At 45.5% G+C, this 11,390-nt stretch overlaps 1 protein-coding gene across 1 annotated transcript; it reads right to left on the reverse strand.

Moving 5' to 3' along the window:
* Positions 1 to 5,600: 5,600 nt before the first annotated feature.
* On the reverse strand, positions 5,601 to 11,326 carry NDUFA8 (NADH:ubiquinone oxidoreductase subunit A8). The gene is made up of 4 exons (XM_044992840.1): positions 11,174 to 11,326; positions 10,066 to 10,229; positions 7,988 to 8,153; positions 5,601 to 5,844 (listed from the first exon to the last, which is right to left on the reverse strand). Exons 1-4 carry the CDS (start codon positions 11,222 to 11,224, stop codon positions 5,707 to 5,709), a joined length of 519 nt encoding a protein of 172 aa, XP_044848775.1. The 5' UTR covers positions 11,225 to 11,326; the 3' UTR covers positions 5,601 to 5,706.
* Positions 11,327 to 11,390: the final 64 nt, after the last annotated feature.

Consider the following 11,390-nt stretch of genomic DNA (forward strand, 5'->3'; position numbering starts at 1 on the left):
GAAAGGCATGGAGGGGCACTGCCCTGCGTCCACACTGCAGAGTAGTCATGTTAGCAGCCACCAAACTGTGCTAACTCAAGCTCTAGCCTACATCCTTGACAAGCTAACCAACTTGAGATGAAAGGGTTCTTGTGTGTGGACAGGACTCCAGGTAGGGGCAACACCTGAGTTATAATTGTCATGAAGACAAGTGCTGAGTGATTTCCCTTTACTAGTAACACTGTTTAGCCTTGGGATTGCCACCCTGGAAAAACTTCACTCAGGTGTCCTAGCGGTGCTTAAAGCAGCCACAAGAGGGAGTCTTCATCTGCTACTGCATTCTGATTTCAAAAACCTTAACAGCTTCTAGACTATAGGAGCTTACAGTGTTTTGAAAAGGATTAAAAAAGAACTGTGACTAACTATTTTGGATTCCCAATTCCCTCTGCGGCCTTGTGCAAATCAGTTACCTCCTGTGCTGTGCTTCCTTTCCCCTTTCCCCCGCCTCCCAGGGGTGCTGGGAGGATGTAGTTAATGTTGCACAAGCACTCTGAAGGTTAAAAGCTCTGCAAATGCTGATAATTATTAAATATTCCTTTAAACCAAGATGCAGAGCCAGTGCCTTTCACCTGTAGACAATCGTAAAAATGCACCTCACCTTAATCTGCCAGCTCCTATAGAACGTGTTATACTGGGGGAAGGGGGGGAAGAGGAGTGGTAACAGCAACCACCACAATAAGTAACTCATATTCCACTCATGGAGAGGGGGCAATAGTGATATTGTGCTTCAGGTTAGGGCACAGTTGCTCTCTCGTACCTATGCCCCTGCAGCTCGACCAGTGGCCATGTCTCAATCTACACTGCAGTTGGCTGAAGAGGAAGATGTCAAGACCATCTCCTTTCATACAAATCATGGTTTCCCAACATTTCAGACTTGCTCTACTTATCCCCCCTATCTCCCTCTCTCTCTCTCATTTAGGAGAGCTAATTTCTTCCCACTCCAGATAATTCCTGCCTTGGCTAACAGACATCGACACAGCTAAGGGAGACTATGTTATTTCCAGCACTTGTTAGGAAGGAGGCACGCTGCCTGTCTGAGCCACGGCCTTTATAAGTGGAATGAATGATGTCCAGATGCTCACCCTCTTGGTCTGTGACGAATGCCTTCTAGCCCCTCTTCCAGTGTCTCAGGAGACACATTAACAGTATTGCTTCAGACTGATGAAAATCAAGTTGCAGACATTTTGAAGGTATAAAAGCAGAAGGCCTTGAGGAGGATGGTATTTCTAACTGCTGTGCTCTTCTCCTAGAAATTGCCCTACAATTTTACTTCTTTTATGCCAAGGTTTGAAAGAGTGCAGCAGCTTCTGCTTAATCCAGCATCTTGTGTGGCAAGCAACCATGACACTGGCTTGCAATTTTCCAACACTAATTGTTAATTTCATGCATATGATTATGATCCCTGGCAAAACTTACAGCCCACATTATACAACAAATAAGGCTTCTCACATTGCCAGCAGCAGAACCCTGTGCTGAATCTACACAAGTCTGCTATCTGCCAAAGAAATGTCAGGATACGTCCCTGGAAGATGGTTTTATGGTCTTAACTCAATCTTGTTATTCACCTGTTCTACATTTTCCAAGAAAACATTACAGCTACAAGATGGTCCTGTGCTCGACTAGAGCAATGCAATTATTGACCAGATGCTGCTACAAACAGAACATTAATCCTGCAAGGTGGTGGAAGGGGGCAGGGGGTTCCGAGGAAAAGATACAGAGCCTTTCATTTCTAGCTCCTGCTGCACATCCAGCCCGTGTACATAGTGACCAAAGGTAGCTACCACTCATCAACTTATCTGAAATGAGTTAATGGTCTCAGTCCAGCTCCTTGTGTCAAGGAATCCACATTGTGCATTTCCGCAACAATTAACATCCCTCTTTGCACAAGCAGTCTGGAAGCTCAGGATTAAATCGGCATGGAGACTACACTACTCTCCCACGCCCAGAGTGGAACTCTCAAAGGTCAGGCACAACTACCTAAGCTAATTTCAAACAGAATGATAAAACAAGCTGGGTTTCAAAAGACCCAGTGTCCTAATTATGGGAAACAAATTGTGCTCATCTGCAATTCTGAGTTTTATTGAGGGAATACTATTAGGAAAGGCTGCCTTACTAAAATTCCCCCTCAGATTCTGCAGACTCCCGCAAATTGGCAGTGAAGTACGGTCATGCGGTACTTGGTAGCTTATCATAAACTACATCATACAGAGGTGTCTCCCTTTGTTGAGTCTTGCCTTTTAAGGTAGCGAGCAAGCTGCATACCAGAGCCAACCAAAAACAATTATGAAATTATGGGATATGAATTTATAAAGATACTTTAAGAACAGAAAGGAAATGAAGCATCTTAAATATTCCATTGGAAGTAAGTCACTCTTCTATCCCAAGATAATGTGTAAATTAAGAATTTTTAGTGAATCTGAATACATTTTAAACATTCAAAAGTTATTCAAATCAAATGTAGCAGAAGTTATGCTGTAGTTCCAGCTCATAATACCAAATCAACTTCCATTTATTATATTTTTCCTTTCAGCTCAAAACCTTTGCACCATAAAAGAGCTGAATTCATTAAGCAAGCCACACAAAAATGGCATGCATAGATCATTTGCACTAAACTATTAAATTGAAAAGGAACACATCTTGTAATTATATTTCCTTTGACTATACCCTAATCTGACCTCATCGTTTTTAACCCGAACAATTCTTGCACAACAGTTTCTGAATACCAACAGTCCTGTTTGATGGAGATGGACAAGTTTTAGTCTTTTCATCTAAGAGATGAACCATGGACCTGAAGTTGATCAAACTTGCTAACTGCTGGTTTTAAAATAGGGCCATCTTGAAATTCAGCTCCAAATTGGTCAACAATATAGTTGGCCAAAAGATGATGCTCAATTTTGTCCTAATACTTTTTCTACCACCTTTTCAAAGCAGAATAGTTAAGGAGGCACTGCTCACGCCCCAAGGTATACGAAGCCTGGCTAGCCTAGCCACTCCTCTATCCTCATGGCCTTTTCAAATGACGGGCCAAGAAAGCTCTGCTGAATTCCTGTTGATTTAGTCACTTCATTTCCCTTCTTCTTCCCTTGGACCTTCTAAAAAGGAAGATTGCAGAGATGTTATGGAGGTACACCACAGCTCAGTAACACATCCAATGGGCTTCAAAAATAGGGTGATGTGTATAATAGGATGAAAACATGTATGGCCTGTTTCCCCTGGGTACCAGTCCACCTACTCAGGTTCATAGGCTGTACTGTACATAGATTTTCACCTGCAAACAGTTTATCAAAAGTTCCCATAGCTCCATAGATTGTCCTGGTATGAGTCCCCCCTCAAATCACCCAGAGTTCTCACATGTATTGGGATAAGGACATAAGCCTTTAACAGGACTTTGAAGCAAAGTTATTTTTAAACTTGTTGGGTCCCACAGGTGCCAGCTAGCTTTTTGCATTTACCAAGTGCAACTTCATCCAGCTAGACCATTCAGAAACTCTGTCCTCTGCATCATGGTCCTCTTGAGCTGGCTCCTATTGAGGTATCCGAGCATGCTACAGAAATAGTATGCCAAGTTCTCCTCTCAGAGTGGAAACAGAAGGCCTAATTCCGTCCTCAAGCACGTCACTGTAAATATGGAGTAAACCCATTAAGTGACTGGAGTTATTCCAGGTTTACATAGGTAGAACTGTAATCAGTCACTAAAGATAGGACCAGATTCTGAAGGATGCACTCAAAGAATATATATCTCATTGAGGAGAATTAAGGTATTACATACATTAAGTAGCAGAGGAAATCTAGGTTTTTGTTTAGCAGAGGAAGGCTAGTATTAGTCCAAAGCTTCATAAAAAAAATTTGAAAAAAATCTTTATCCAATTATTCAAGACCTACATATAAAAATGTAGCCAAAAGTGGCAGTGTTTATTCACATCTGTAGAATGTGCTATTTTCCCCCCTGCAAACAGAAGATAAAGAAAGCACAAAGGAATCCAATTTGTAAAAGCTATAATCAGTTTGACTTTCCAATACAATATTGATATAAAAATTGGCAGATTCTGAGGCTTGGAAAGAATCCTTACGTAAGTGAATAAACCCATGCTTTACCCACGCTCTCAATGAATAAGGGCAAGATCATAGCTTATCCTGCACAAGGAAGTAGGGGGATGCAAGGTGCCTCTTACTCCCTTGCACTGGAGTTCTGTACCATCGCTTTCTGTGGGCCTGGGAAAGCAGGCAATACATTCCTCCCCCCACATGCAGATGGGCAGGAGTGGCCAGTCTTGATTTCACCTCACCAACATATCAGAGCAGCAAGGAGCGTGTGCAGCACCTGTATAGACTCGCTGCAGCTTAATCCCTCTACAGAGGAGACTGTCACTTCAATTCACAGTTCCCCAATCTCCCTCCCAGTCTGCTCCAGCACCCTACCACCCTAGCCTTTCTATGGGCTAGATCGCAAAATGATAATCTAGCCCTAAATACACAATATGGCCTGAACTGTAGTTCTCTGGCTTTGGTACAGCAAGTTACTTTGATTTTCCTGACCCTTGTGTTGTCACAGTTACCATGTGTCTTGTCCCTTGGATGCTGCAAGAGGGAGCAATTAATGATTTTATAATAAGAGTTGGCTGGTGAAATGAAGAGAGCTTCAGGTGCTGTCACAGTGAGGCTACAGGTAAGTCCTTGAAGTCAGGATCTCTACATAAAAAGGACTGTTTTGCTATGACACTTCGCACTGGGATGTCTTACATGAGTAGCCACAGGGACAAAAATGCACGTCAGAAAATAATTTTTGAAGGTTCAGCTGTATAGCATAGAATTCTCACGTAACAAATACACTCTCCCCAGTGAAAAAGAGCTGATGAAGGATGGAAACAGATAAAAATGACATACATGAAACATGACCAGTCACTTGTGAATTTAAGTACACACATCTTGATATCTCAAGTAATATTGCATTTCTAGCCAGCAATCTTGGAAGCATGGACTAACTACTTAAAAAAAATTCATGTATCAAATCCCAAATTTGAGGTTGAGTCACCAGTTTTTACCTCTACAGATTAGTCACCTTCATAAGAGGTTTGTCGGAACCACCACACAGATACACACGCAGAGATCATCAGTAGCCTTGAGAATCTAAATTGGTGACCTGTTTGGCTCCTATCTGGCTTGTTTGAACTGGAACCTCATAAGAAAGGAGGTGTGCTGGAAAGAAGATGGATACTTGGAGGCACAAGTATATAAGCCACCAATGCAAATTCTGGAAATCTGAACAGTGAAGAACTGGCTCAATTCATTTTGCATTCTCCCATTTTTTAATATTTAGTAAGAATGTAACAAAAGAACTGGACCATACTTACATACGCTGTTTGGCAAATCTTGGCATAAATCTTATATTCTCGTTGCTGAATGACTTTAGAGACAGAACTGGCTGTGTTAAGTGGCTAAAAGGACATCATCTTTTAAGGCCACAAGATTCTAAAAAGCATTTTAAAAGGAAAAACACAATAGTATAGGGGACACTGTTCCTAAACTCCTGTGATGCATATAGAAAAATCTACCACGCCAGGTGAATTATGGGTTTTTTAATCATTAAGGATTGCATCCAATACACATTGGACAAGATAATTTACATTCGCAAAGAACAGAGCTTACTACAGAGTTGTCGGTCCCATTTTACCAGGTCCAGAAAGCAAACCTGCTGCCAAATTTAGAAGGCTTCAAATCTTCTTCAATGGGCGGATTTGGCTCTGGTCTTGGTCTGGAATGATAGACATTCTCAGGGATAGGTCGGTCTGTCTGCACTTTTGTGACCTAGAAGGAAAAGTAGTACACTGGAATTTGTCTTGTAGTATTTAATAGACAAAACTACATTAAGCCAACGGCTCAGAGGAGAAACAATAAAAGTGGCTTTAATGAGTCATGCAGCAGAAAAAGAAACCATCCATTAGTAGAATTAATCAAATGCTTACTAATTCGACACATATTGCTTGAAGACTCTGCAAGTATTTAGTAGAGCACCTTACAGTTTAGTGGGCCAAAGGATCATAGTGATAGACTGCCACAGATACATAGGACACATTAAGGAAAGGACTCAGACACATTTCTATAATCTAGATTAGGATAAGAAAAGCAGGAAGCAGTGACATCACAGAGTGGTCAGGGAAGAGTAAGATGAAGCAAAAACAGTACAATAATGTGGTTACTTAGGAGAACAACGCATGTGTCAAAGGTTACATTATTATTAGTATTATTATTATTTTAAACTCAATGGCTTAAGCACTTCCTTGAAGGTAAGCTTCTAATTTAAAGTCTAGCTCCCATTTACACCCAATACAACCCCACTGACTTCAGTGGAGCTACACACATGCGAGATAAGAATTTTGTCTGGTCAACAGTGGGCCAAAACCTCAGCACCTTTGAAAGCTGCTACTTTGCAAATAAAGCAAAAGTATGCACAAAAAGTTCCTGTTTTAGCTGTTTGAGGTTAAGCACCTGAACTGTCTCAAAAATTAAGTACAGAAAAAACTAACAGATGCTGTGTTGCCTAAACTTGTATTTTTGAAGGCAATTCTTAAGGATTATCCACACAACAAAATTAATATCAAATGTTTAGAAGAAGTGTCCATTTCAAACCCAGCACATCCTTTCCTCCAGTCCAAGGTCAAACATACAAAAGAACCAGCATAAGCAAATGAATGGAACAGTAGTGTGTACACTTCAGAGAACCATCCCCAGCCAAACATTTTTCCTGCAGCTATGGTAGCAGGAATTTATTTTGTGTCATTCTGGTTTTTTTTAACTTATTAAAAATTTAATTAATTGAAAATTTACTGAGTTCTGCTGTAAGCATTTTTGTTTTTAAAGCTTACAAGCACTCAAGTATTATTAGTAACAGAACAAGAACAGAACCTCTCACCAAAGCAAGCACACACTGTAGGAAAAAGAGTTCATAATAAAAGATTCTCCATCCCAGAGTGTGCTTAAAGGGCCTCTACAATTCTGCCACAGGCTTCAACAGAAGGTTGAGAGCTCATGAATAACTTGCAGTAGAAGTGGTAATTTGAGATGTAGCATACGATGGGAACATTAATAAAACAGACTGAAGAATCTGGCCGTCCAGCTAAGGAAGAGTTGAAAGAATGTCATGCAGTACACTGGAACATTTTTTCCAATACACTGAACTGACAAATGGAACACGGGTACATGAGAAAGGAAAGCCGAATTCAAGACAATATGAAAGCCACACAGGGACCCAGAAGCAGAAGTGGCCTCCTGGGTTGCCCAGTCAAGTCCCTTGCTACACCTATTAAACCAGAAATAAATCCACTGTTATAGTGAAGTTATGAACTATGAGCTGTATTTATTGCAACACAACATTCACACAGAGTATCCTAAAATGTTTTATGGAACTAAACATAACAGCTAGTTAAAAACAGTAGATAGAAAGAGATGAGGCATATGCAACAGAAAGATACATTTCAGACTAGATTTGAAATGAGACGAAGAAATACAGGGGGGTTATTCCAGATTATAAGAGTTGCAGAGAAAGTTCTTGTATCAAAAGTGCTGAGACTGTGTTAAAGCAACACACATCATCACTTGCAAATCTAGTCTGTTTAAAAGTAGTTTCAGCTATTATGCGTGAAGAGTGACAAGATGTGAGGCAAACTGGAACAAGTACATAGAATGCTTTCAAAACCTGACAGCACAATTCTGAACTAGTTTCTCAGATAAATGAGAAGCAGTAAATGCAATTCAAGACTACAATAAAGGGGACCATATAGGACCTGGTTGGATAAGGGAATGAACCTGTGTCTCTGTGAACATCAGAAAGCCAGCAGCAGCAGCACTCTGCACATACTGGGGAACAGGGACTTTATGAGGTCAGAGAGAAGGGAGCTGAAATAACTAGTGAGAAAGGAGATGAAGACATGGGGCAGGATTTCCTAATTACCTTAGACAGCTCTCCCAGATCAGGTCTCACCCAGCCCAAGTTCTCCAGCACACAATTATCAAATGCCAGCTGCTGTTTTCGGCAACGACGAAGCTCTTGAAGGTTGGTATAATCAATACAAGTCCAGTATTCAGTAAAAGGTTCTGCACAGTGTGCCTTAATCTTCCTATAAAACAAAGGATTTTAACTGTGTTATTTTGGAAAAGACAAGGTAGCTTATAAGAGCTACATTAGCAAAGCTGGCACTCTCCCATTCACTCCAGCCCAAAACACATGAACCAATTTCCAAATGGTTGCCATTCAGTAGTTATTTACAAAGTTTATCTTCCAGATGGTATTCATAAAATTGTTAAAGTCTGGTAATTTTGAAAGTAATAGATAAAAGAAAGGTTAGTAATAAATAAAAAAAATTATGGTACATATGCATGGCATTTCACAGAATACTCCTCCTCCTTGTCAAGAAGAGCTTACAGTCTAAGCATATGAATTTATAATTCCACACTGATCTCAACAGAGGTCTGTATTACCCTTTAAATAACTACAGTACAATTATTAATATGATTGTTAAGCTCAGTCAGCTTTCAGACACCATTCTTACACCTCACTTAGTGCATGCTTATTTTAATAATATAATGTGAATGCTCTTTTCATGATATTTAACTGCTTCCAACTTCAGATTTTAGATTCTGTGACCTCTGTGACTTTTGCAATGGCTGGTGCCCGAGCTGGGGAGTCCCATGGCCATCAGCAGCAGTTTGGGTGTGTGGGAGGGGGCTAGGGGCAGGGGGTTGGGGAATGCGTTGGGATGCTTACCTAGGGATGGGGAGCTCCCCAGGTGGCTCCCACTGGCATGGCCCCCCCCGCAGCTCATAGGCAGCCGTGGGGCCGCTTGTGGTGGGAGCAGCAGAGCCCCTGCCACCTAGGAGCTGCAGGGACACAGAGCCGGGTAGGAAGCCCCTGCCAGCCCCTCTCCCCCAGTGCCAGCTGGGGTCCCGGGCCACATCCCCCAGCACCTGTGGACTACCCTCCCCCTCACCCAATTTTAGTCAGGGTGGGTATTTTTAGTAAAGGTCATGGACAGGTCACAGGCCTGTGAATTTTTTTTTTAACGACCTGTGACCTATTCATCGTTTTTACTAAAAATACCCATGACTAAAACATAGCCTTATCTATTATTAATATTTATAGTGTAATAGCACCCAGAGGCCTCAATCAGGATCGGGCCTCACCTTGCTGGGTGCTATACAAACACACACAAAGAGGTGCTCTGCCTCTAAGACTATGATCCTCCAAATATTTCTATGCACATTATTTCAGTCATGTGAGGAAAGTTTTGTACTTATTCAAATGTTTGCATCATTGTGCCCCAAGCTGACAAAGGATGGGGAAAGCAACTCACATAACAAATCTGACATTTTTTAAAGTATGGACAAGTTACTGAAGCCCAGATACTCCAGATCATCATCTTCAGACTCAAACAAAGCCAACTTGCCTTGTGGCTGAGCCCAAGCAAGAGAAGTCAATAGGACAGAAAGAGTGTGGGTCACTGTTTTCTGAACAACTGAAAACTATTGAATACTTTGCCTTCCAACCAGCAGAAAGTGTATACTGACACTCTCCATTGAGGAAGCACTGCCTCCAACCCTCAGGAGTTCAAGTCTAGGGAACAACAACCGTACCTCAACAAAAGTTTAAAAATAGCGTGATCATCTCAGCTATAACTAAAGAAAGTTGTTATTGTAATGCTTGTATAAATGGTACCACACAGGTAGAAGCTATGCCGGCTGACACTTCAGGACAGATTATCTCCTCCTATGTAAATACCTTAAGCAGACAGGTAGCAACATACAGCACATGGTCACTTCATTACTATACTCTTTTGAAGCACTAATTAAAAATAAAGTGTGTACTGTGTCAAAGTGCTAAAGCATGAAATATATATATCATTTTAATACTTTAATCTTGGTTTTGATAGGGATCACATATGTTACAGGCTACTTCAATGTGAGTTTTGCCTAAGTAAGATGTGCATGATCCAGCCCTAAAACTGGATTTGAAAAGCCACCTGAGATTCTTACCTGAAAAACTCTAATGCACATTGATTGACTTGCTTCCCTTCCTTTAAGCATTTCCGGGGGTCCTTCTCCTCCCAGCGGCACAGCATGAACTCCTTGTTGGGCTTGTCACACTGCGAGCCATAGTGATGGGCTGCAGCTTTCAGCACCGCGGAGCTGACGCTCACCTGAGGAGTTGGGGGAGGAAGTGTTCGCATCAGTACCAGTGCACAGCCCCAGGGCTGGGCCCATCACTAAGCACCTGGCAGGTGGGACTCAGGCACAGGGTTTCTGGCCCCCCTCTGTGTTTGGGGTCTGCTCTCTTGCACCCTGCTCGCACCACTCTAGGGCAAGTGACCCCACCATGAACAACCACAGCCTGAGCCTGAGATGGGGGGAGGGGCGGCAGAGGGCGGGGGCAGGAGGCCCTGGCCAGTGCCCGAGCCGGGAGAAGGGCGGGGGATGCAGGGGGCCCAGAGACCGAGCCGGGGGGGGGGGGGCGGCGGAGGCCGGGGGCCCCGTCGGAGACAGGGGCCCGGGGGGGGGGGGCGGGGGGCCCCGGAGCCCGGGGGGGGGGGGGGGCGGGGGGCCCCGGAGCCCGGGGGGGGGGGGGGGGGGGGCCCCCGGAGCCCGGGGGGGGGGGGGGGGGGGGGGCCCCGGGCCGGGGGGGGGGGGGGGCGGGGGGCCCGGGCGCCCGGGGGGGGGGGGGTGCGGGGGGCGCCGGGGGCCGGGGGGGGGGGTGCGGGGGCGGGGGGCCCCGGAGCCCGGGGGGGGGGGGTGCGGGGGGCCCCGGAGCCCGGGGGGGGGGGCGGGGGGCCCCGGAGCCCGGGGGGGGGGTGGGGGGGGGCCCGGGGCGCGGGGGGGGGGGGGGGGGGGCCGCGGAGCCCGGGGGGGGTGCGGGGGGAGGCGGGGGGGGCCCGGAGCCCGGGGGGTGCGGCGGAGGCGGGGGGGGCCCGGAGCCCGGGGGGTGCGGCGGAGGCGGGGGGCCCGAGCCCGGGGGGTGCGGCGGAGGCCGGGGGCCCTGGCCGGGGTGGGAGTCCCGGGTCGGGGGCGCCACCAGCCAGGGGCCCCCGGAGCGCAGGGGGGGGCCCCCGGAGCGCAGGGGGAGGCCGCCTGCGGGCACAGCTCTCACCTCCTGCACATCGAGCTCCTCCAGCGAGGGCAAATCCAGCGAGCCCGGCATGGCGCGAGCCCGCGGCCCGGTCTCCTTGAGCTCCCCTTCCGCGCCCGCCCGGCACAGAGGCAGGCCCAGCGCCCCTGCGCATGCGCCACCAGGTCTCGCGGAACTAGTGCGCATGCGCCACCTCGGGGCTAGCGAGAAGCGGGTCTGCAGCGGGTGCCCTACGTGG

Source organism: Mauremys mutica, chromosome 18 (assembly GCF_020497125.1).
Source record: "Mauremys mutica isolate MM-2020 ecotype Southern chromosome 18, ASM2049712v1, whole genome shotgun sequence".
Classification (NCBI taxonomy): Eukaryota; Metazoa; Chordata; order Testudines; family Geoemydidae; genus Mauremys; species Mauremys mutica.